General features: G+C 36.1%; 1 protein-coding gene across 2 annotated transcripts in view; it reads right to left on the reverse strand.

The window, feature by feature from the left end:
- Positions 1-26,744, reverse strand: part of PIK3C3 (phosphatidylinositol 3-kinase catalytic subunit type 3) — a 110,651-nt gene that overhangs the window by 73,645 nt on the left and 10,262 nt on the right. For both annotated transcript variants that reach the window (XM_072948973.1, XM_072948974.1), the window contains exons 4-7: positions 21,900-22,029; positions 5,891-5,977; positions 3,864-3,959; positions 1,226-1,297 (exon numbers count right to left, since the gene is read on the reverse strand). In XM_072948973.1, the coding sequence (XP_072805074.1) occupies positions 1,226-1,297; positions 3,864-3,959; positions 5,891-5,977; positions 21,900-22,029 (385 nt within the window). The remainder of the gene's footprint in view (positions 1-1,225; positions 1,298-3,863; positions 3,960-5,890; positions 5,978-21,899; positions 22,030-26,744) is intronic.

Here is a 26,744-nt window from a genome sequence, read left to right on the forward strand (position 1 = left end):
TTTTTTAAAGAAAAAAGAAATACACTAAATATACAGATGTCTCGTTTACCTGACATTTTGGTGGGAGGTACATGAAGGTAACATGGTGTTAGCATGACAAAACTTGCATACCCTCGACAATTTTGAAGGTAACCACAGAGTACATTCATTTGCGTATTTCAAATACCCAGAAGGCAAAACATATTTTGATTTTATAATGAAAATTCATTTTCAATTTTAGATCTGTTAACTCCATTTTATTATGTTACGCACAGCAACTATGAAGGTAATTATGTGTCTGTTTCTAAAAGATTCCCAAGTGATCTTTTTTTCCTTTTTATTCTTTTTTTCACTTATTTCTTACTTTGATGTTAGGCCATCAGCCATTACTTCTTGCTCTAAATGACCTGTATCATCTCAGTTACCACGTTTTTATCTTCCAATGTGCTATTTTTAATGTACTTTGTTCCAATTAGAAAGGTAACTAATCAAATTTAGCAATGTACAAAACAAGAATAAAATGGCTTAGAACAATGTAAGTGAGCTTTAAGTGTGAATATCATGGTATCTACTGTGCTGCTAACAGGATCTCTTGCCTGGAACTTTCTAAATGTAAAGCCATCTAATTAAACCACTGCTGCAAAGCAGTAATTCTTCTTTATCATCCCGAGAGAGTTACCATCTCAAAATTTCAATAGGTAGGTATCTCAAAATCATTTAAGACATCATGATCTAACTAGAATTTGACACAACATTGTAAAATGATTATAAATCAATAAAAAATGTTAAAAAAAGACATCATGATCCAAACTGAATAGTTCTAGCAGCTACAATAATCTTCCCTATTTTTCAACAAAATTAGTTTCCCTAAAATTTTCATCCATTGATTCTAGCGTTACGTCCTTATATAAATACATTTTCCTTCCACATGATAACAAATTTTTCAAATACCTGTTTCCCCAAGTCTTGACTTCAAGACTGCATTCTACAGCTCTTTCAAAAATTCAGATAAAATGGCTCCCCATCACTACACTAGCCTGGCCTTATTTTCAGGTGTGAGTACTTCTTGTAAAGATTCCATATGACCCTGATTCCATACAGCTGAAGTGAATTTATGAATCATTTTTAAATAACCAAGGTAGTTACAGATATATATATATATTTAAAAAAAGAAACTGTATGTTGTGGATCTAAGTCATAGTAACTGGAGAAAAGCACTTTCCTAAGAAATGTGACAATGACTCACCATAGACATCTGAGGGTCAGGAACTTTCACTATCTCGAAGCTCGTTAAAATTGGAGATGACTCATCACCATCCTGGATTACAGTTGTAGCAAATTAAAAAATAAATGAATGAAACCAAATGGTAAGAAATAAGACAGGAGAATGTGCACTCAAATGCATTTTCATTCTACTTGATGAACATCATTTCTCCTTTTAAAAAATTATCTTCTTTCAACTATATTTTAAAATACATATCCATTTTTTACCTTTTGTTACTGAGGAAATGTTCTGAAAACAAAATTGAACAATAAAAAAATCTGTATTATAGTTTTTAGAGATATGAGGTCTGGAAATTAGTAGTTTGCTTATGTCAGGATTTTTTTTTAAACTTTGTTTATAATAACTGAATCAAAATAATATGCCCTAGTTTTCAAACTTAGAACAAGAAACCACAGAGTACAATTAAAATATGGCACAATGGATGTGTGCATTGTTTGCAAAAACTAAGTGGATTTTAGTAATTTTTCAAATTATTACAACTGAGTTCCACTCAGAAAAGTAGAATTTTAAACACAGAGTTAACATTACTCAAATTTACACCCGGCTAGAAACTCAGTGGCACTGCTTCTCAGGGGAACCTTACTCAACACAATACAAACCTGAATGATAGGAATCAATCCATCAATTCTTAAGAAACAAAGTTGCCTTATTTTGTTGGTATTACCATTTCTGAAGAATGGTTACTTTGATTTTTATCCAGTGCAGGCAAGAAAAGTAATTTAGCATAATAAATGTCACCACATACATCCTGGAAAAGGCTAAACGAATTAAGGTTGAAATTCATTTCCTCACAACTGCACACCTAGTATCAAGTTTTTCTGTCAATTTCCAAATGCTAGTGTATTTTCAAATTTAGATATGTGCAACAAAATCAGGGAAGACTGAAAGAGGCGAAGTACTGTGACTTTAGGTTCAGTAATTGAGTCTTAGAGAAAACCACAAATTCCCACAGAAGTTGTTTAACAGGCCGGTTCTCAGTCACCACCCCAGAGTACACATTTATCAGCCCAGCTGTGACAAGTAATCTTCACTAAGGCTATCTGTCACAAAAGACAGGTGACAAGAAAGTCTATTTCCATTAGATTCAATACACCGGCCCAGCAATCTTTACACTAAGTGGAAATATGACAGGGGAGGTAGACAGGCATTAATTTACGGGCAATTTTCAAGAAGCAGTAGAAAAGGGTCAAGAACCTTTTCAAAATTACTTGAAATTCTTCTAATTTCTATTCTGCTATTATTTCATCTGCTATCAAAGCTGTCTTTCAAAAGATCCTTCACATCTCCAATGTTTCAAAGTACCATCTCTATTAACATGATTTTGCAATATAAACTCCAAATGGGCAGGAAATAATGCTTTCAATGAAACTACATACAATAAAAATGTAAAATGCAATTTTACTCAAATGTATTGATAACAAAACAATTTCACTCACCTACATTTCCCTTTCTAATGCAGTTTTTCTAATTAACAAATGATGTTAAATAACCTTATCTTCCTATCTTCTTTTTTCTCCCAGAGAGTACAATTTATAAAATAAAAAGCTGAAACAACTATTCCTAACCTTTTACTTTAGAATGGGGGACAAGCTAAAGGGTAAAAGACACATTAACTTGAAAAGTACCAGAAAAGTGATCACAAATTAACTATACAAACCCCCACTATGAAAGCATCTTTCAAGTAGTAGTTTATAGTTACAAAAATACTTATATTTTAAAAAACCACTTGTGACAACTTTAACAAATAACACTAATGTGTAAATGTAATTTAAACGTGCTGCTTCTAAAGAACAGATACACTGCATACAGCTTAGCTATAGGCTAGAAGAAATACTATTCTTTTATGCCACATATCAAAAGTCTGTCCTCGGAAGCAGCTGCCTTAGTACTTCCACGGTAACAAAAGGTACCTGGTTTATGTGGTTTTGAACTATGTACACAATTAAATAAAGACCCTTCAATAAGCATTTAAGGCAGATTATCTTTCAAGTAGCTACAAATCAAATATACAACTACTTTCTTTTGATAACGAGCAGACGAGCAAATTCGTAACTGCATACCTGTTATCACTCAGCCTAGAAATAACTCAGTTTTCTGAATTCTTGCATATATTATATAAATAAATGAACATTTATGAAGTCTTTCGTAAGCCCACTTATGTTAGGGTCACATATATAATTTCAACACATTATATATACACTCGAGTAACAAACATATCCTTAACCTTCAATTCCTTACCCCACTTACAAAGTAAGATTCCCTCTTTTTTAATTTTTCAAACGGAAACTATTCGCTGATGAAGCTATTGCTTTTCAGGTCCTATGTGCCACTTTGCAGAACAATTAATCAAAAAGTTTTTAATCTCTTGCATAATTATTGAATTCTGTAGCCCAGAAGTGCATTACATGAATGATTGGCTTTTGTAATCTTGTTGTAGCTGTGCGATTTGATTTGTGTTTATGAAACCAGCTGCCGCTGACAGCTGTCTGCTGCCATCCTACAGCCAAATAATTCATCTCAGCAGGAACAGCAGTAATTCTTTTTTAATGTTTGCCCTCCTCTCTACTGTGGAGACCATAAACACTTGCAAGGGAAATACCTTTTCATAATAAACAATACCATACTCCTTATCATCACACTGGACGCACCGGAACTCAACCATCAAGTACATGAAACTGGAACTTCGCTTTTCACTCTAAAAAAACAAAGGTTTTTATGAAAAATGATCTCTTTCAATATCAGTTTGTATCATTATCCCCAATTCAGTAATAGATGAATATATCAAATACAACTTAAAGTTTAACAAATTTCGATTTCATTATTTTAAATACACTGCTTTATACAGTACTACTATTTTATTCTATGTAGCACTCCTGTTTTATCCAGAGGGGTCTATTACTCACTGATAACTCCCTCCTTAAACTTACGACATTTTTGGTTTATTCAGTAGTGTGAATTTTACTATGTAAAATTTTAAAGGTATTTTGTACATATTTGCTTAAGAATGATTTTATTTCAAAAATAAATCAGATTTTTGTTTTTCTAACAATTTTTAGCAAAGAACAGTTCACCCTTAAACCATATGGACTAATCTAACTATAGAAATTAACATAACTATAACGAAATACAAAGATAAAACGAAGTATGTAACTAAGGACAGAGGCCATTTGAGCTTAACAAATAAACATCTACCCTCACAATTTACAAATGGTCTTAAAACAGCTTATAATCATTTGTAAACTTTTATCAATACACTTTAAATATACTGTATATACTTCTATATACAAGATATAAAATGTTGGTTATGTGTATAAATGTGCCCCCTTAAAAAAAAAAAAAAGGCAAACACTGTATTAATAATGACATGAAAATAAAACGAAGTCTAAAAGGGTGATTAGTCCTGACCCAAAACTGTTGGAAAAATGCTTTAAATCTATATGTATATAATCATAAAGATCTAAGATCACTTAAACTGTTCAGTTTTAGGAGGCATATTATAGACTACTATGAAAATGATACTGGACTCTTTTTTAAAGAGTGTGTATAGAGAGTGAGAAAGGTTTGGAAAAGTAATCCCTAATGTTACATTTTCACACCTAAAGGTGTATAAGTTGAAGAACAGAAAAATATAAGTAAGCATTTTGATTAAACTACTTTTGGAATGTGAGCACTATAAAAATCAAAAAAGGTAAATTTTTCTCCCAGTTTCAGTATACAAGAATGTATTATGAATACATTTAGAAAAGATCTCCAGTATTCATACTGATTATGAACGTTGTTAAACACTACTAATTTGCTTTTTTTTAAATGAGCAATGCTAGAATTTAAACTTTATAAATGTTCACTGTAAAGTTACAAATTTCTCTTTCCACCTACTGAAAATTGATCAGCGAATATAAATTAAGTTATTTGTGCCATGTGGTGGTCACTATAAGCTGAGCATATTACAAAATTGCCATTCTTCTCTCCTAATGTGATTAATATAACTGTTATTTCTGCTTTCTAGACATAGAATGTTAGACCACACATCTCCTATGTCAGTGCTAACGCACACATAAATTTTTGTTGTTGTTGTTCTAACCTTTGTAAAAGAGTTTCATTGGAGCCATCTTTTAATTAAACATATTCTGGACCAATACATAAGATCAAGAAACAAATAAATTACTTAAATCATGTAACCTTCTCATGGGTGCACAGTTCTCTATGTACTACGTAAGACAAGTAGTATCTTAACTGGGGAGGTGAACTGCTAATGATGACTTAAGGTAACTGAAGGGACGAGGTAGCACTGTGTCATTTGATTTATCAAATCAGCTTGAACATAAACTGCCGTACGGAGAAGGAGAGAACATACAAGTGAGGCATCAAGCTTAGCATGGACTTCACTTATAATTGGTACACTTATGATATCCACTACCTACTCCATGGTTCAACGTAACATGAAAATATAAGAAAGGCAGATAACCCAAGTTTTCCACTTTAATAGCACGGAACTCACAACTAGAGGTTATACTCAATACACTCACATTTGTGAGGTACGTGGCAATAAATAATTCTTCTAAAAAAATTCTTGATTTAGAATTCTGGAGAAACTATTTTTAAATAAAAAAGAGGGATACAACCCACCTCATTTATCATTTCTATTTCTCTAAATGTCAGTCTGTCCAGCCAGTCTACCTTCACCATGTGTCCTTGTCGGTGAGCTTTGGTGAGCTGCAGAACAAACATAATGGAGAAAGTTTTAAGGTCTCACTGAAAGCAGGATAAAGAATGGTAATGATCATCAATATAATACTGGAAGTACTAGCTGATGCAATAAGACAAGAAAAAGGCAATAAGTGATGTACAGATTGGGAAGAAAGAACACTGGTTTTATTCCCAAGTGACATAATCATCTATGCAGAAAATATTTTAAAAAATGGACAAAAAAACTCCTGGAACTAATAAGCAATGATAGCAAGGAGGATACAAGATTCATACACAGATGTCAATCTCTTTCCTATATACCAGCATTAAATAAGTAAAATTTGAAATTAAAAACACAATACAATTTACATTACCAGCCCCTAAAATGAAATTAGAATGAATCTAACAAAATATGTACAAGATCTACATGAGGAAAACTACAAAACTCTAATGAACAAAATCAAAAGAACTAAATAAATGGACAGATATTCCATTCAGGGTAAGAAGGCACAATATTATCAAGATGTCAGTACTTCCCAACTTGATCTATAGATTCAATGCAATTCCAGTCAAAAAACTCCCAACAAGTGATTTTGTGGATATCAATAAATTGATTCTAAAGTTTGTAGGAGGCAAAAGATCCCTAATACCCAAACACAGTATTGAGGAACAAAACTGGAGGATACACATTACCCAACTGCAAGTCTTAATACACAGCCACAATAATCAAGACAGTGTACTATTAGCAAGAACAGATAAATGGATCAGTGGGACAGAACAGAAAGTCCAGAAGTAGACCACATGGAATCAACTGATTTTTGACAAAAAGCAGAGGCAATAAGATGGAGCAAAGAGTCTCTCAACAAATGTTGCTGACACAACTGGACATGCACATGCAAAAGAATGCATGTAGACAAAGACCTTACAACCCTTCACAAAAATTGACTCAAAATGGATCACAGACCTAAATGTAAACCACAAAGCTACAGAACTCCTAGGAGATAACATAGGAAAAAAACCTAGATAACCTGGAGTATGCTGACAGCTTTTAAAATGCAACATCAAAGGCACATTCCATGAAAGAATAAACTGACAAGCTGGACTTCATTAAAATTGCCAAAAGAATAAGAAGACAGCTGCAGATTGGGAGAAAAGATTTGCAAAAGACACACATGATAAAAGATTGTTACCAAAAATATACCAAGAACTTCAAACTCAACAGTAAGAAAATAAGAAACCTGATTTTAAAAATGGGCCAAAGACCTTAATGAACAACTCACCAAAGAAGAAATACAGATGGCAAAAAAAGCATATGAAAAGATGTTCCACATCATATGCCATCAGGGAAATGCAAATTAAAACAAGGAGAAACCACTGAACGTCTATTACAGTGGCCAAAATTAGGAACACTGACAACACCAAATGCAGGTGAGGATGTGGAGCCACAGGAACTCTAACTGCTGCTGGGAATGCAAAATGGCACAACCTCTTTGGAAGTTTCTCACAAAACTAGACACACTCTTACCATATGGTCCAGGAACGGCCCTCCTTGGTGTTTACCCAAAGGAGATGAACACTTATGTCCACACGAAAGCCTGCACATGGATATGTATTCACAGCAGCTTTGTTTACAACAGCCGAAATTTGGAAGCAACTCAGATGGCCTTCAGCAGGTGAATGGATGAACTGATACATTTGGACAATGTTATTCAGCACTAAAAAGAAAGGAGTTACCAACCCCTGAAAAGTCACAGAGGAACCTTAAGTGCACATTATACATGAAAGAAGCCAATCTGAAGAGGCTGTGCGATTCCAACCACAGAAAAGGTAAAAACTATGAAGACAATAAAAAGATAACTGGTTGCCCAGGGTTGGCGGGGAAGAAGTGGTAAATGACTGGAGCACACAAGATTTTTAACGCAGTGAAACTGCTGTAACAGACTATAATGATGGATAAATAACATTAAACATTTGTCAAAGCCCACAGAATGTACAACACCAAGAGTGAACCCTGAGGTTAACTATGGACTTTGGGTGGTTATGATTTGTCAGTGTAGGTTCATCGACTGTAAAAAAATGTGCCACAGCGGTGGAGGGTGTTGATAATGAGAGAGGCTATGCATGTGTCTGGACAGAGTACATATGAAAAGAAAATTTTTTACTGGTCTACAATCTGCCGTATAAACATGCTAAAAAATACTGAAGCCCTTCCTGAAAGTATCTCCATGTTCCACATTTCTTGTATTTTGATTATTACAAAGGGAGAGAATTATAATAATGGTTCCTCAAAATGGAAATAAACTATTTTTTTCTATTTTCCTCATGTCTCAATATAAAAAAATAATAGACAGTTACATACATAAGGCATTTCTTTGGGACCTCTAATGTAATACTCTAAGACTTAAGTGTACCGGTGTGCATGTGTACTTTGCTTTTAAGAAGAAGTGATAAAAGAATTAACGGTAATAAAGGAACTGGCGGTAATAAAAAAATTTCTAGAGTTGCAGTTGACAGAGTCCTCTGGAGGTCTTACATACCAATCTATCCTAGGTTATATACATTAAATAATACATTGACCCTTCAAATCTATAGAGTTCAAGAGAATTTCCCAGTTCCTCAAAATGGAACTAGATTTTGTTTTAAAAAATATAATTTTAAACATCAGCATTATTCATGCATCAAAATGCCCTCTTTCTTTCTAAACAAATTCATAGCATGATGCAAACGTGGACATTAAATTAGCTTGGTAGCTTTAATGGTGGTCTGTCTTTATGAGTGTCTGTCTTTCCATTAAACATGTAATGATGGTATTCCTGTAAGGATGCCAAAGACTTCCACCAATTACCATCTCCCTCACAAAACTAAAAGTCATCAATATTCTTCATATTCCTCAGCTAAGGGGCTCTCATCACATTTATGTGGCCGTATTGTTTCAGAAATGAAAACAGTAACTTCATACAAAGAGTTTGAGGATCATTGTAATATAAAACTATCAGATTCGCTTTCTTCCAAATAACAAATTCCTTTTCACCTGAGGTAATCGTAATCGCTAAATGAAAACGGATAAGCCAACAATAAGTGCTTAGCATTATTACTCACACAAAGCAGGGACTAAACATTTTGTTGGCTCTGGCGGAACCTTACACAAATATGCTAGCAACATGAAAACAAACCAAGAATTAATCACAAGGGACTCAAAAGAACATCGGGCAATGTGACTTAAAGGAAAGCGTGCTAGACCAGGAGCCAGAAGCCCTGGGTTCTAACGGAGCACTCCATTTTTGAACTGTCATTTTTGAACCCACATCTACAAAAAGAAGTCTTAACTTCTATTCCCGCTACCAAAAATCAAATAAGACAATGGATGCAAAATACGACAGGCAGTAGAATTCTGTGTACTCTTTAAAGAATTACATTCTCACTCACGTTGCAACCCATTTCAAACTAGTTTTTAAAATTAATAAAAATATAGCTACTACAATGAAGTGGCAGAGCTAGGATTTCAACCCCAGGTCTCTGGAGTCCATGCTCCTTCCACGAGTCTTCGCTACCTCCTCTAGTCATGCACTTACAGTAGGACATTTAGGGTCAATTAAGTCTTGTAATTTACTAAACACAAGTTTCATATTTATGATACAGTAGTTGACTTCCCATTAGTTTCCTTTGAGAGAAGAACTGGAAACAGCAAATTAAGTTTAGATGTGGGAGAATGTATTGGGGATCTCTCTTTCCCTCACTAAATCGTTAGATGAACTGAAAATTTTCTGTAGTCATTTTTTCCTAGCTCCGGAATTCATGTTTGCTGCTAATATATACTACTTCGTATATAGCATAGCTGTAACTTTTCTATTTGAATACTAAAAGAGGACTATTCTCAATCTTATGAACAGCTACCAAAGAATGCATTGGTGAGGATGCTGGTACCACAAACTGGTAAAGCCATTTTGAAGGACAAGTTTAAATGATCTCAGATATATTTACATTTGAGCATCACTATTTGCAATACAGAAAACTCAGAAATAAAGGAACGTAAATGTCTATCAACAGTGTGAAGTGTTAAGTAAACTCTGGCGCACACACACTGTGAAATATAATAAAAAATCAAAGAGAGAAAAATCAATATACACTGATAGGGAAAGATCACTCTGATACTGTTGAACGCAAAATGAGAGGCACCACTCATGCTATGATTGTTTGTTGACAAGTTTGTCTCTGGCACCAGCCTCTGAGACTGAGAGCAGAATTTCTAGTTATTTCTCTGCTTGAGTCAATTTTGCAATTTCTGTAGCACTAGAAAGTTACCACTCAAAATCTCCCTTGATCATGTGCTATTTTTTATTACTATATAAAAAAGCACCCCAAAACTTAGTACCTTAAGACAACATGCATTTAATTATTTGTCATGATTCTTGGAGATGTCAGAAAGTCATTTTCTTGGGAGACAGCTGGATATTTTTTCTACTAGTCTAACAGTCTCTCATCAGATGGCTGTCATTTGGCAGCTGGAGCTGGAATGTCCGAGGTAACGTCACTCACATTTCTAACGCCTTTGTGAGAAAGGGTGGGCTCAGCTGGCAATCCAGGGTGGTGGCCTCTCTCTTTCTGAAGGTACTCTCAGTGCTGCTCCCTCTCCGGGCAGTCTTTCAACAATGTCACTGCAACAAGGCAGCTGGACATCTTATGGTGGCCCATTATTCCCAAAGTGCAAAAACAGAAACTATCAAGCTGTCTTCAAGTTGAGGCTTGGAACAGGCATAGCGTCACTTCGGCTGTATCATGTGAGTTCAAATGAATCACAGGGCTAGTGCAGATCCAACATGGAAGGGTGATTATCGATCGGGAGGCATGCATCACTGAGGGTCACCACTGAAGACCAGCTAGAGCATCACGTACTTTTAGGAAAGTCTAAGTGCACAATACAACTGACGGCTCAGTTGCAAAAGAGCAGAAGGGCGAGGATCTGGAGATGGCAAAGCCAGCTCTCAGCTGGACTTCAGGCATCAGGGGAAGTCTAGAATCAGCTATAATAATTCCTAAATGACAGGGCCTGCCGTCCTCTCCAAATTAAGCTCCTATATCCCTCCAACTGACATGCTACACTCCAGCCACCCTTATCAGTCCAAACCATAAGACCTTCTACTTTTAAGCCTCAATGCAGATGAAATGATTAAAATACTGATAAAAAATTTACTAAACATTTATAAAACTTTAGAGAATTATAAAGCACTATACAAATTATAAGCAGCTATTATAAGCCCATAATCTATGTCACTTCATCTCCCCAGGTGCTGATGACAACAGAGACCAACTTGGGCTGTTCTCACCAGTACAAAAGCAGCTTCTACTGTCTCCAGTTAGGGAATGACTGTAGGTAACAAGGACCAACAACGAACTTTAACAACTTATATTTCATTCGGGGTCTGAATGTCAGTGACCTAGATCTCTTAAATGAGAAAAATCTGCATTCTGTTCAACAGCAGGGTAAAACTAGTACAATCTGTTTCAAATTACTCCCAAAGAAATAACCCTCACTAGGGTGCCCATCCTAGGAAGGAGCCAGGTCAAGTTATCAATAGAAGAGTCATTCTCTCTTTCTAAGGAACACAGGTTTCTACAGAATTCACGAGAAGTCACAGAGTTGGAAGAGAAGCCCACTGTCACAGAAGTAATGATGTAATTACTGAGTTCTATCCTCTCGAAGAACTAAACAGCAAGGCGTTTTAAAAGCTATTTAAATGTAAAGAATCTGTAAGAACCAAATAACAACATGCCCAGGAAACTGCGTGGAGTATACTAACCATGTATTATCAGATTTAATGGGAGAACAGAAATATGTGCTTGAGGAGGATGCCTCAGATTGGCAGGTGTTCAGACCAAGGACAGAACTAAAAGTAGGTCGACTTGCTACAATGTACACAGAAGGGAAGACAAAGTGTCAAACCAGACAGAGATCCCTGGGAACAGGTAGATTTCCATGATCACCACAACTTTCTCATATCTGCCCTGCTAGACTGTAAGCTTCTTGAGTGCTAGAGCTATGAATGGGTGATAAAGCCTAGCATTTATTCATTCAATGGATATTTATATTTACTGACAGGACTTTTGAGAGAATGGAACACAAATGCATGCTCTGGAATTCTGCTCTAGAGCTTTGGGAAGCTGTGGGGGGCAAGGGAAGGGAGTAACTCTCAAAAGGAAGCTGGAAAAAAGAATGATCTATGCCCTTGGTCACTTTTCCCTAGTATTCATATACTTTCAACATAAATATACACTACTTCATTGTTGTTGTAAATTGCAAACTTCCATCAGGTCCTGGCTCTGGAGATAAGCATAGATAAACACGGCTGAACAAAAGAAACAACGGAGCTTAAGGCAGGAAAGGGTGTCATTATGTGGTACTACCTGTATGCCTATAGGGGAAATGCCTACATGCCGATATACAAATTTAAACACTAATATGAAAGTCATGAACAGGGCACTATGATAGAAAATATGGAGGGTCCTGAGAAGGCATCTCAAGCAGGAAAACATTTAAGCAGAGACTTGAAGGATACAGAATCAGCCAAACAAACAGGAGAAAATGTCCCACTCAGGGGTAATAGCTTGTTTGTCAGCGTATCAGGGAGCATGAAGTGCCCAGCCATCAGAGAGAGATCAGGGTGGGAGTTCTCAGGAAATATTCAACTAAATAAACCAAGTTCTCTTCAAGGTGGTGAGTAGGAAGACCTATACATACAGAAGATGCTTACTGGGAATCAGCTTTCTTGAAGTTCATCATGACCTAAAATTTTCCTTATAGTAGACATCACATATACAGCCCGAAACAAGATAGGAAAGAGTGAGAGGAACTGAAAAACAATGTGTATCTATTTCAAAGCTGCCTCGGAAACCAGAGCGAGATAAATGGGGAGAGACAGGCAGCGTCGAAAGGAAACTGGAGAGGAATGATTTCTGCTTTACAAATTTACCTTGGCCAGTTTATTCCATATTCATATACCTATTTTATCTTTACAAAAGGCATCCATCAACAAGTACTTATCAAAATACCAGACACATGGCCCAAATTCACAGATGCTATTAAATATGGGTTAGTTTTGTTAGTTTATCAAGAGATGGTATGATTGCTTAAGGAGTTTAATATCTAGTTGTGAAAACAAGATGAAAACATAAGACAGACTATAACTGCTAAAATAATTCAACGATGTATACCGTATTTTGACCCTGGTTTTAGGCACCAACATACATCTTATGACTATGTCTGATAACCAAGAAATATAGTGTATAACAAATATCAAAAAAGCCATAGAAAAATAACTTAAAAGAGCAATTCTCACTTTTTATTTTCAAGCTAGTAGGAAATATAAGGTGGATAATGGCTTTACAGCAGCACAGAATTGCAAATACTTTGAACAGCCAACCCCAGAGGATTGTTGAAATAAATTATGGCATATCTTCACCATGGAAAATTTTAAAGTCTTTACAAATCATCTTATGAAAGTATCTGAAATGCCCTGGAACAATTATGAGACACCATTAAGTGTAAAAGCAGGATTAATTTAAACATACACACGCACATTATGATCCCAAATTAAAAATAAACACATAGACATCCAAACATAACACATTTATACATTTATTTATTCATTCATTTATTTACTTACTTACCAAAAGAATATCAACTAAAATACTAATAATGCCTATTGTGGGTAGAGGATTAGCCATAATTTTTAATCTTTGTACTTCAATAATCTACCACTGTGGATGCATACTATCTTTGTAATAAGAAAAAAGTAAGTTATTTAAAAACTAAAGTTATTTTAAAAACAATTAGTTGTGGGGAAGTTGTTGAAAAAAACCACAAGATTAGTATTTATCAAGACAATGCTAAATAAAGTTACTTTATTTCATAATAAAACCTCAAAGAATAAAGGCCCATCTGATTAATTTAACCCAACCATATGAAATGAAAACCAGGTCTGAACATAATTGTTTTCTCTCAGATTGCTTCTTCCAAGGGTCTTTGAACAAGGTCAAGACAAAGACCCATATAAATTAAATGATTCTGCCACTTTTCAATATATGGTTAATAAAAACTCCTATATAGAGAAATCTATCGGCTGCAGGTTTCAAACTTTACTCACATCAAGAAACTTTAGGGGAGTTACAAGATCAATGGATTTTCCAAAAAAAATTAGCTATACAACAGATGATGCTTTGGTCAGATACACATATGCTTTCTTAGGGAATCTAAGGAGAAAAAAAAAGTTGTATTTTTTTTCTTTTCTCTGCCACTTGAAAACATAAACCAAAAAATAAAAAAAAACAAAAAACAAAAAAAAAACCCAGTCTGTTCTGTTGTCAGAGAGAAAACTTTCAGATTCACAGAGCCTATGTGAATGTTCAAAAGTTCTCTCTTGAAATATTTACAGAAATACTGGCCAATGAAAGTGCTTGGTACTACCATAAACAAGCCTAATTTTTTTCCAGCATGTTTATAAAGGATTATGTTTATTCAACTACATCATATCTTCTCTCGCTAAATTCTCTCAAGGTAAAGGCCATCATGTAACTCTTTCAGCTGTAATACTTCCATAAGCCCAGCCTAGAGCTAAGCTAAACTAGTACATACTCGTTCAACAGAATACCATTACTGGTCAGCTAGTCCATTTGTAGGACTCATATAGATTTCTATTATTAAAATAAGGCTAATTCTTCAATAAACATAAGACAATGAGTCCAACCTCTGTCAAATCAAATACAAGCTATGCGGTAATTCATAGGTCAAGACAAAAATATACTCGTATAGAAGAAATCACTTGAACTACTGAGATTAAAACAGGAGTCGTGTCTGTATGCTACAGTCTGCACACACACCGATGCATTTAACTCTTACAAAGCACAGGAGTTTCTTCTACCATCCTGATCAGCGAAGTCTTAACCACAAATCTTCAATTTTACTTTGAAATTTTACATGTGTATCTTACTCAGGGAAGAGGGCTATTCGCTTTGTAAGTTTCATTCATTTTAACTTCTCAGTGGTTAATCTTGTCTTACAAGCATGTTAGTTTCTATTTTCTTCTGGCAGAAACTAACTGTAAATACAGAACAGGTTCACAGAACATGAATCAATATTCTTTCAGGGCTCCATCCTACACTGGGAAAAACTCATTTAGTCTACCTGCTACCACTGATTTCGAGACAAATCTAAAAGTTTTGACAATCTTAGACAACAGTAAGGAAACCAAAGTGACTGATAAAGAAGATTCCACCATGCATCAGCAAGAATAAATCTACAAGAAATTCCCGAACTCTTCCTTTATGACACAAAAGAAAGGCATCACAGAATCAGATCAAACAGAGTATGCTTATAAAAGTTACACGTATTATTTACACAAAAACCAGTAAGAGGTATTTTGATGACATCAGTGATACCACTAAACAAATTTCATAGCCGTGAATAACTTTATCAGCTGTCATCATAATTCTGTCCTTTATTATTGTCATTTTGTATGCATTTTGTATGTACATGCACTTAGATGTGGGTTAATGATCATGGGTCACAGACTCGTGTTTCTATATTGCTACGCTAGCCTACTAATGCCTTGATAATCTGTTCACATCGCAATTGCAGTTCATAAGTAAACTGGTTGGAAGATGGAAAAGCAAAAATTATCAAGCTACCTCAGCTATAATTTAAATCACTATCCCTCATGGAAAAAAGACACTTTTTTAAATGTAAAGAAACCTACTATTTAGTAGAGACATTACAAAGAATACCAACTTCCCTGTACCTTCCCCCACAAAAAAAACCCTAACATAAAATTAACTGAAATTATCTCTAGGAACTTAGTGCTATATTCTAAAAACAGTGAAGTACATAATTATAATGAGAGGAAACAGATCATTAATAGGTCCTATTAAATAATTTATTTTATTAAACTGGTTTAACCCAGAGTGCCAGTTTACTCATGAAAATTATTTAACAAAGCTACTTCAAGGTAGAAATAAATTCAGAACCCAAGAAAAGTATTCTTAACCAACTTGCTATAGTATACAGAAAATTGTACCTGAGGTTACTTCCTTTTCAGAATAGCTAAAATAATAATAATAGTAATAGTAATAATAATAATAGTAATAATAATAACATGATTCCTTAACAGAGAGAATGGAGTCCAACTAGTTGGTTATTCAATGAGTCACTGTGAGAGCTACGAATCGAGGGTTCTGACTGCCAGATTTCAGGTCTTGGTTCCATAATTTACTGTTAAATCACTTAATTAAGCTTCCATCTTTCCATGGTTTAAAAATAACGCACATTTCATGAGTTAAAAAACAACGTATAAGTGCAATCATGACAACTGTTAAAAGCAGATCAGATAAAGTAACAAAAGCAACTAACATTTATTACTGCTCAGTATTGCCCCACAATATATTAAATCCTTTAAATATTTAAATCTCATTTACAGACCTCACAACTGCTCAAAAAAAAAAGATCTAACCATTATTCCTATTTCACAGATGAGGAATTTACACTTAGTAAAGGTTAAGTAGCTAATCCAAGACTACAACTGAACAAGAGACACAACTGGAATCTGAATGAAAAATGGTCTGCAAAGCCATGATTTTAACTACTTCTCCATTTTAGTTCTCAATCTACGTTAACGGGTTTTGGAGCTATTCAAGCAATTTACATATGCAAGGTGATTATCGTAATTATTATTCTCACTCATGCTGGCACTAATACTAATGACAGCATCAACCTAATAATACACTTCTTAAATCTACAACATTTAGAAGACACAGCAAGTGATGATGGTGGAGGTAAAGAGGACTTGCCCACATACTTAAAATACAAATCTCAGTAAGCTCCTCTAATTAATACCTCAAGACAAGTACTATTCAATGTAAGACAGTTTCTTTCAAGGACAAATGTTTCAGTAGGTCAAACAGCACTATAAAACAATTTAAAATCAACAGCCTCAATCCCATTTCACAAAATTGTGCAACCAGAAAATTATGTTACCTTGATCTCAGCTGCAAAGGATTATCTTGTGATCAAGATAATTTGTCAATGTTTATTCAAAATATAGAGCGTAGCCGGCATATTCAAGTGACCCTGAACTAGGAAGGTAATGTCAAGAGAGAAAGTCCTTTAAAGATTTCCCCAAACTCAGAGAAAATAGTTCACAAACTTTCTAGCTCCTTCAGGCTAGCTCCTTCATGGCTCACTAAGAAATCAACAGTCTCCTGAAGACTGATTTAATTTCCAAGTTGCCCTGAAAAATGGTGTTGTGGGTAGCAGATATGGTAATACAGTTACCAGAAGGATAATATGGTTACTCGTCCATTACGAATTAGTCCACTAGCACTCCAGACCAGCAGTGCACAACAGAACTTCTGGCAATAGTGGAAGCATCCCATACCTGCACTGCCCACAGGTGGCTATTAAGCACCTGAAACGTGATTATGTTAACAGAGCAAATGCATTTTCAACTTTATTTAATTTTAATTAACTTAAGTCGCCGCATGTGAATTGTGGCTATTACCTCAGACAGCACTGTTCTAGATTATAAATAATCCTTTGACTTGATTGGCAAGAACTTGTTCTCAAGGTACTAATTATTCTTGGATTAAATAAAAAAAAAAAAAGAAGGAAAGAAAGAAAAAAAAAAATCCAGTCCCTATTGTTATAAACCTGGGCTCTGGACCCAGGGTGACCGTATGCAGGCGATCTGAGGGTCAGCCTGAAACCGCGCCGCATCTCACCACAACTCCGCTGCAGCAACGCTTACCTATCTGTACACTCTGCTCAACATTACCCAACCTATCCGCGCCACACAGACCACAAAGCATTTTTCATCTAGTCGTTACTTTCTCTTTGCCTCCTCTTAATCAAACTGACAGAAACTAAAGCACATTTCAAAGGCATCAGGCAGAGCTGCTGAAACGAAACGGAGACAGCGGAGAAGCATCCTTTTGCACTAACCTTTCATGTCTGAAGACATGGATCCAAATATAAATCAAACCCTAAAGCTTGGTAGTCACATCCAAAACCCCAGGTGGATATGCCTCCTAGTCATAAAACTCTTACAACACGACACGTTGAAAAGTGGAGCAGATGGGACAATGGGTAAATCTGCTCAACTGAAGCTCAGAATCATTCAAAGGCCGGGTCATGGACAATCAAAGTGTAACAAACGCCCAAGAGGTCTGGCCTTTGATTATTTTCTCAATCAGTTCAAACAGAAAGATATTATATTAGTAAAAAATTAATTAGGAAAATTTACAGATAGGAAAAGAAGACAATGAGGAAGATGAGGGAAAAGAGCATATTTCAATACATTCATTTTCTTCCTGTTCCCTAAGTCTAAGAAATACAAGTTTTAAAAAAGAACTAAACCGAAGACTATTCAGTTTTGTTTCCTTTTCTCACACTCAATTTTTCCTCAGAGGAAAACTAGGCATGTTCACAAAATGACATAAAATCATTAGAGGTTAATTCCACTAAAACCATTCTGAAAGGATTTGACTTTAAAAAAAATGTTAAACCTATAAATCAGGCCTTTAAACTTCAGTTATTCATACTGCAGTTATAATTCAACTTTCAGAGCTCAGCAGTAAGTCGGAATAAGAATATTTAGTCCAGCTTGAGGTTCTTTGCTTTATAATTATCTAACACCATCTCTTCATAGGCCATTTAAATAGTTCATTGTCATTCCACAGTCCTTGTGTCCCATTATCCACAGGCAGCCAAGGCTACAGCAGTTCTTTAAATGAATAAACTTTCCTACGTTGCAGTTTGAAAACTGTCACCATACTATTTATTTTGGCTCACGAATACAGTGCATAGTAACTATGCTTTGCTATTAATTAAGATTTATGCACACCTTTTTACTCCTAAGCCACCTTCTCAACAATTAGATACGATCAGAGTAAATTCACAGGCTGGGAAATCAAAGTGCAACAAGAAAGAAACCATTCAGTTTTAACCACTTAAACCTCATCTATTTGAATATTCATTTCTTTCCTTAAAATGTAGTCTGAGAAACCTAAGTAATCTGTTCCTTTCATATGATAATGGAAACACGAGCATATATATTCTTTCCCAGGTTTTAAAAGTATTATACCAAAGACAATTACAAAATGTTTTGAGGAAGATAATTACAATCTAACCAAATAAATTTTTTAATGTGGAACCAGAAAAATGAGAGGAGGAGGGAAGGCACAAATTTAAGAACAAATACAGAAAGTATAATTTTTATTTATTTTTGGGGGGGGAGGTACTTTATTTTATTTATTTATTTTAGTGGAGGTACTGGGCATTGAACCCAGGACCTGGTGCATGCTGAGCACAAGCTCTACCACTAAGCTGTACCCTCCCCCACCAGAAAGTACAATTTTAAATTCAGAACATACCAAATATCAAAGTATACTCTTTCTGGTAAGTTTACAAGTTAAGACCACCACAAATATCAAAATACACTTTTTCTGGTATAAAGCAAAGAAAACACTCAGGAAGCCAGTCTGAAAAAATTTTAAGTAAAGAAGCAGGTACTGATCAAACAAGAACACAAACAAAAAATCAAAGAGCACAGGCAGATCATTGCGCATACATTATTACAGAAGAAAAGGAATGACAGGCACAGAACACATTCACACCTGTCAACTGATGACTGCATGTTTATTCTTTACTAAGGTGCAGTAAATTAAAAATCCCAATTATTTACTGTTTTAGTACTTTCAGAATGTTAGAATATGAATAGCTACACAGGATGATTTTAAAATCATCCATTTAAAAAAAAAAACCTGACTTGACAGGTTTAGAAACTATTTTCTCTGAGTTGGTAGGATGATCAAATCTTTGCCTCATACTACATCGCTCTTCCTACTGAAAAAATATCCAAGCTTCCAATTTCATCAAACCAAAGACATTATTTATAAAACACATTCATCTTCAACAGGGATATAACAGGTTCTGAAACCTCAAAAAGCATGACCAACTGCTGGAAAGAGTTAGCCCAAGTGCCAAAAAATAAAAAGAGCTTCCTTCAAAGGGGGAGCAGTTCCTTCAAAAATGCTACAAACATGATGTCTTTTTCCCCTTAAGAAAAGTAATGACTGGTTTTAATGGTTTCCATTCAGTCTCTGGGGGACATGAACAAACACAAATGCCAGCTGTCACAGCACAGAAAGCTCTGAAGTCTCCAATCTACTCAGAAGATAAAAGCAGAATTTTACTAAGGACAAAGAACTCAGAAAGGAGCTCATCTCCAATTTTTATCCAAAATACTTCTTAATTTTTACCCCCGTTTTAGAGATTTAGAAACAAGTACATTAAAAATGTCCTTGAAAACAATTAGCCACTCTGGGCAATACAGACAACACATAAATTTTAACAACTAACTCTCTATCTCTTGAATAAGTAGTATTCAACTTAACATCCTCTCCAATATGAAGAAGTTAGACCGCTGACAATGTTATCAACTAACAAAAACGTTAGGAAGGTTTCTTCCCAATAGCTCACTTAGCTTTGTGTATGCTTAGCCATCATTTCTAAACTTGTAATTGTACACTGATAATCAAAAGAATAAATATGAATCCATACAACTCTTAAAGGGAGTTATTGTTTCAATCATAGAAAACCTGATGATTATCTAGTCATACCTTTTTCTCCTAACATAAAATTCAAAACATAAAAATGAGAAACATATAACATTGTGTTTCATTAAAAAGTCTAGTTCAAACAAATCAATACTGCCTACACTGTTGTTTGAAAAAGCCAGTTGTCCTAAAAATGTTTTTTGAACTTTCCATCAAAAATAATTGGGAAAAAAAATTAGGAAACAGGTGAGTAGAAGCCTAAATAATTTGTTTAATATAAGAGAAACAAAGTGGATGAATTGTACAATTCTATTTCTTGACTCTGCTCATTCCCCCTCAAGTTCAGAGTAACATCCATAATATAAATCATACTATTCAGTCTCAAAATGAATACTGCTCTTAAAAAACAATTTAAGAGGTTTTCCTGCATTTGAGATAGAAGCTTTTATGACCCACAGCTAATAAATGAGCTGATTCTGATAAATTTCTATTAACTATTCAAGGTTGAGAAAAGTCACAGAGTAGCTTCACTGAAAGTTTATCAACAAGATAAATTCTTAAAGAGAAGGCAGACATATGAAAAGCTTGAGAGCTTTCCTATATCCCATGTAAGAATGTTAAAAAAAAAATTCCCAGAATGAGTAGCTGAACTGAAAATTAAATTGTATTTATTTAGTTATGGAGGGAGAAGTTGACATAGCAATTCTGTTAAAAAGCTCATCAGGAAGTTATATCATCTTTCCATAAAAGAGGAATACAAAAAAGGTGCAGGATGGACTTGACAACAAAAAGTTTATGTTGAAGCACAAAGCACAGCCAATCCGAGTACTTATTCCCACTACTGAACAACGTAAGAATCTTGGAACACTTGCATCTTTAAGGCTATGACACCAAAAAAGGCAGGTGGTCATCTTGAAAGTACCGCCGGGAACTCCACCTTTTCAAATCTGTTGTTAACTACAGATACAAAAGGCCACATATTATTGATTCCCTTTATATGCAATGTCCAGAATAGGAAAATCCAGAGACAGAAAGTAGACTGGTCGTTGCCGGGGCTCGAGGGAGAAGGGAATGGAGAATGACTGCTAGTGGGCACATGTTACTTTTCTGATGAAAATGGTCTAAGAGTAAATAGTGATGACTGCGCAAGTCTGTGAATTCACTAAAAAACAATGAATTGCTCACCTTCCAAGGGTGAACATCATGGTATGTGAACTATATTTTAATAAGATGATTATTAAAAGATAAATTTAAATTAAAAAGCAATCTGACAGAATTCATAAGGTCAATTACACTTTAACAGACACCATTCAGAGCTGCCCACCCGCTTCCAGGGCTTCGCGTTTACCTTGGCAAGGCGGCTCATCTGGTCCTCTGAGACAGTACTGCTTGTTCTCCCGGGAGTTTTTGTGGGTTCTGATCCATCTGCTTCCACGTTAGGCCAGACCTTTAAGTCATGCATCCCTTGGCGAAACATGCTGGATAAAAAGGAGAACGTTCAGGGCAGAATTAAACTAACGCAGCCCATTATGGGAAATTTTACATTCCTAAACAGAGAGAATTCTGCACAAGGAAATGTATGTCTCTGTTGCCAAGCTTTAAGCCTCCAGTGGGTTGGGTTGTAAAGCAATTAAATGAGCAACTGAAATCCACGTAACACTGTTTTTCACATGCCCGTCTTTTTTCTTCCAAGCAGTTAGAACTATTACAGAGATTCTAAAGGTCGAGTGGAAAAAGAGAAGGATCAGGAATGGACCACACACACTTCATCACTTCAGTGGAGATCTTAGAAAGAGAAACCAAATTTCAACCCAATGAGAGAATGTCACATTTACAATGACTGAAACCAAAATTTAAATAATTACATAACTTTCTACTTTAAGTGACAATACAGCACAGCAGAGGGTAGAGTTAAACTGCTGGGGTTTGAATTCCAGCTGTGCCATCTATGACCTACGGGACCTTGAGTAAATTGCTTAACTTCTCTGTGCCTCAGTGTCCTGATCTATAAAATGAGATTATAGAGAGTAACTATATCTCACAGGGTTGTTAGAAAAAGTAAATAAACCAGTACAAGTAACAGGTACTTAGAATAGTGCCTGCCACATAATAAGTATTTGATAAATGTTAGCCATTATTTTCCTTTTCATGAGGCACAGGTTTATTTTTCCCATCTTCTTTTCCGTAAGAGAGATCATTAAAAGGGAAGAGTGGACTCAATAAAAAAAAAAATTTCCATGTCTACGAATCAGAAATGTAACACATGGTCAGAAGTCAGCCTGAGCTGGGTGATCCTGCTTTCAAGTGGAAGACTACATGAACTTGATCGTCGTACTTCCTTTGAAAAGCTACCAAGTGCATACTGTACAGCACAGGGGACTATATTCAGTATCCTGTACTAACCTATAGTGAAAAACAGTATGTGTATGACCAAAGCATTATGCTGTACACCAGAAACTGACACACTGGAAACTGACTATACTTCAACAAAAATATATTAAAAAAAAAAAAGCTACCAAGAAGATCCAGAGAAAGGTTGAACAAACTCATAAAGGAGCTTTAGACAATTATGCTTTTAAAACATTGCTGTCAAGTTTCTGTGTTTGCTTTTCACAGGGCATTACAGTCTTCCATTAGAGTGGCCTCCTTTCTCAAGTGTCATTTCACAAAGCCTTTCGAACAACATGACACCTGCTCAAGCAACATCCTCCCAAAGCTGGAAGGGAAGGCTGTCAGTTGCAATGGAAAGAGTAAGATTAGAAGTGTGTGCAGGTGAGTGGGCGAGTCCAAAGCATTCTGCATACTCTCGCATGCAATGTTTTTAAAAAAATAAGGTACACGTTGGATATACCGATACATTTTCTTCATCTTTGAAAACACTGCGCTAAGCTGGAAAAGGTTTACATACATTTTTAAGCTATTACACATTCTGACTACTGGAAAATTTCTTAGCAGGTTTTCCTGAGGTAATAAAGAGGATTTTCACTGAAAATTATATAATGTAATGTATGTAAGTAATGATGCCATAAACATTTAGGTTGGGAACTATAAAGGCCAGTTATAAGCTCATGAGCACTGTAAGAGTAAAGACCATGTGTGTTCAGGTACCTAAGGTTGGCAATAAACAGGTAATACCCAGCAACCGTATCTGCAAAAGCTTCCCTTATAGGCCCAAAACAAAATGCACTGACCGGGTGAGAAGAATTAAGATGCTCAATATTTATCTATCACGTTAAAGATCAAAAAAAAAGTTATACGACAAAAAAAAAGCCTTTTATAAAGTTCATTTTCTTTTCCTTTCAATTGAGATATAGATTCAACATCAAGCAAACCTGGTTAGTCTCTAAGAAATTGGGTATAGTGAGGTCAGAACACTGCTTTCAACGAATATCGTTAAATAAACCTTCCTCCTCTCCACGTCCTTCTCCCCAAGTGAGAAGTCTGGCTGAACTTAGCCAAATCAAAAGTAAGTACCTTTGGCACCAAATCAGTTTAATAAATGATTTTGGTGCCGTGGGATGGATCTGGAGAGGAGAGTTAAGAATCAGGGACATGGAGAGTAGGGATGATGTCAAGTGACTCAAATGATCAGGTGAACACATTACTTTCTTCTGACACTAATGGAACCTTTGCAGAGAGTGACACAGCCCCCAGGGGGCAACCAGAAGAGGCTCAGAGCATCAGATCCACTTAGGAAATTAAGCCAGAGAGGCAAGACAGAAGAAACGGTACAGCAGGGTCCTCAGATGCCAGAAGAGGCCCAGGCAACAGCTGCTGGGGACGCGCCAGCTCCCAAGCCGAGACACCAGAGCAGCAACTGCCCCGACTTCAGAATCCACGTTTGGAAACGACATCTGCAAGAGAGATCCGCAGCTCGCCGATGGCCCTTTGCCAATTTGACTTAATGATCGGTCCATTCTTTAGCTACTTAGAAACCTCACAACTAGGCTTTCAAAATGAGGACAATCAGTTATTCTAGCCGCGTCCTAACAGAGCTGTCTCTCAATTATTAATCACGCTATTCCCCCAAGAAGCACCGCTTCACACTGACTCAAGGAAACAAAAGAAATATGAGCGGATAGCAAGAGCTGGTAGTCACAGGGTCCCTGATGATGTAACACAACTATAACTGACACTTTGTGAGGACCACTTTTAAAAAGATGCCAAGTCCCTACCGGGATTATTTAGGGAACGAGGTGGGGGTGGGGAGCGCGTTGTACCTGGGTGTTAATTCATTGCTTAAGAAATATTTGAGGAAACTGACGTCTAAAGAACTGTTTCCCTAACTAAGTGATGAGAATGTGGCTGCACACGACACGCTTTTTAATGGTAGGTGGAAGGAAATTTGCGCAGGCTTCCTGCCGAGGCCACCTGGAAGACCCGGGCTACTGCCTCTCCCCGCGTGGGAGCAACCCCACGCAGAGAAGCAGCTGTGCGCCAGCAGCACGGGCGGATGTCTGCGCCCGGCCGCAGCCCCCGGAGCAGCCTGGGTACCAGTCTCCCACAATCCGAAGCTGCACGGAAGCCCAGTATCATGTTGGGGGTGGGGTGCCTGGGTTTATGCGCACCGCAACCCAGTTCACCTTCAAGGAAAGGCCCCTGGACACAGGGAGAAGGAGGAGTTATTTTAATTTCATAGGGCTTTTCAGATTTCCTTTTTCTGAGCTAAAGGTCACTATAAGCATCAGCCTAGAGGAAATAATAGGTGATCTAGTTTTTTCGCATTCCTTCACCACTGTGCAAAATAACCATAGACCTGTATTAAAATTCTAATGCTAGCATTTGGCTAACTGTCCTACAACTGTATGGGAGATGAATTGGCTAATGAAAAACATGCCGATGTAAAACCTCACCTTTAAATTAACTGACAGTGAGCTGACCGTCTCCTTATATCCAACTAGGCACAAACAGAACCATTCTAATTAAAAGACTTGTTTTTTTTGGCAAGTATTATATGCATATTTTGCAAGTCAAATAGATGTACTATCATTTGTGTTTCATTAGGGTTTTTTTGTTTGTTTCAATTTCCAAACTTTAATAACATAGTTATTTTCATTGTACTTACTTTTTATCATTATCCACCTATGTTAAATATTTGTTTTTCATATATAGCAATGATAGTAATTTTTGCTTCAAACTAAATGGAAGTTAAAAAAAATGAGCTGGTTTAAACAAAAATATCAAGTAGAACAAACACTATGGTTTACCTTTTATACAAGTTTCCAACATGGTTTAGATGGAAGGTAAAGATATTTTTCTTCCACTGGGATATGCACAGCAATACAAATAAAGCGGCTACCAGGGGGTGGAATAAAGGGAGAGATTCTGAAAAGAACAACGTGCAAAAGTCAAACAACAGACCACAATGAAAAAGTGAATGCGGCGTTTCTCAAAATGTGGTCCATAGGCTACCTTTCACAGAACCACTCAGGAAGCTTATTAAAAATACTGATTTTGGCCCCCATCACAGACTTACTGAATTAATGAGAATGCCAGAAGGTGCCAGCCTAGGGACCTTACCGGGTAATTCCCATATACAGATTGATTACCATTGATTTCACGTACTTTTTAAAAACTTGCCAAAAGCCAAGTAAAACAGTGTCGCAAATGTCAATCTGAGAGTTTATTTGGCTTTACGCAGGTCATCTCACTGTACTTCTGTGGACATTTCAGTGGCCTCACAGCTACAGTCTAATCAGAGTGTCTCCTGAAATCATACTGTAAGGTCAACCAAAAATATATACCAGTGCTAAAAGAGGTGTTTTCTTGGGAACCGCCTGTTGATCTTTCAGAAGTCAGCCACTTAGGAAGAGGCCAGCAGGAAAAACCCAGAGGGCATGTGGCTGCTTCTCAAGAACACTTAACCACTGAGACTGTAGTAAGCGGAATAAACTGCTGCGCATCCTTTCCTGTGTGGCAAGCAAATCCCACTCCGCTACAGAAAGTGAAAAGGAACGAACAACACTGACTGTGTGATACGTCCATCCCACTGTAACACGCTACTGTATCAAAAAATAGATCTAAAACCGGAAGCCACAATGGCTCAGACTATGTCTGAACTACTGTTCCTGCATGGATTTCAATCATAAATATCTCTTTAATAGGTACATTAAACTAAAATACCTACATCTTCCCAAGCAATCAAGCTATTCTAAATGGAATTACATCTCGATTTTATTCATGAGTTGAAGCT

This window comes from Vicugna pacos, chromosome 24, assembly GCF_048564905.1.
Source record: "Vicugna pacos chromosome 24, VicPac4, whole genome shotgun sequence".
Lineage (NCBI taxonomy): Eukaryota > Metazoa > Chordata > Mammalia > Artiodactyla > Camelidae > Vicugna > Vicugna pacos.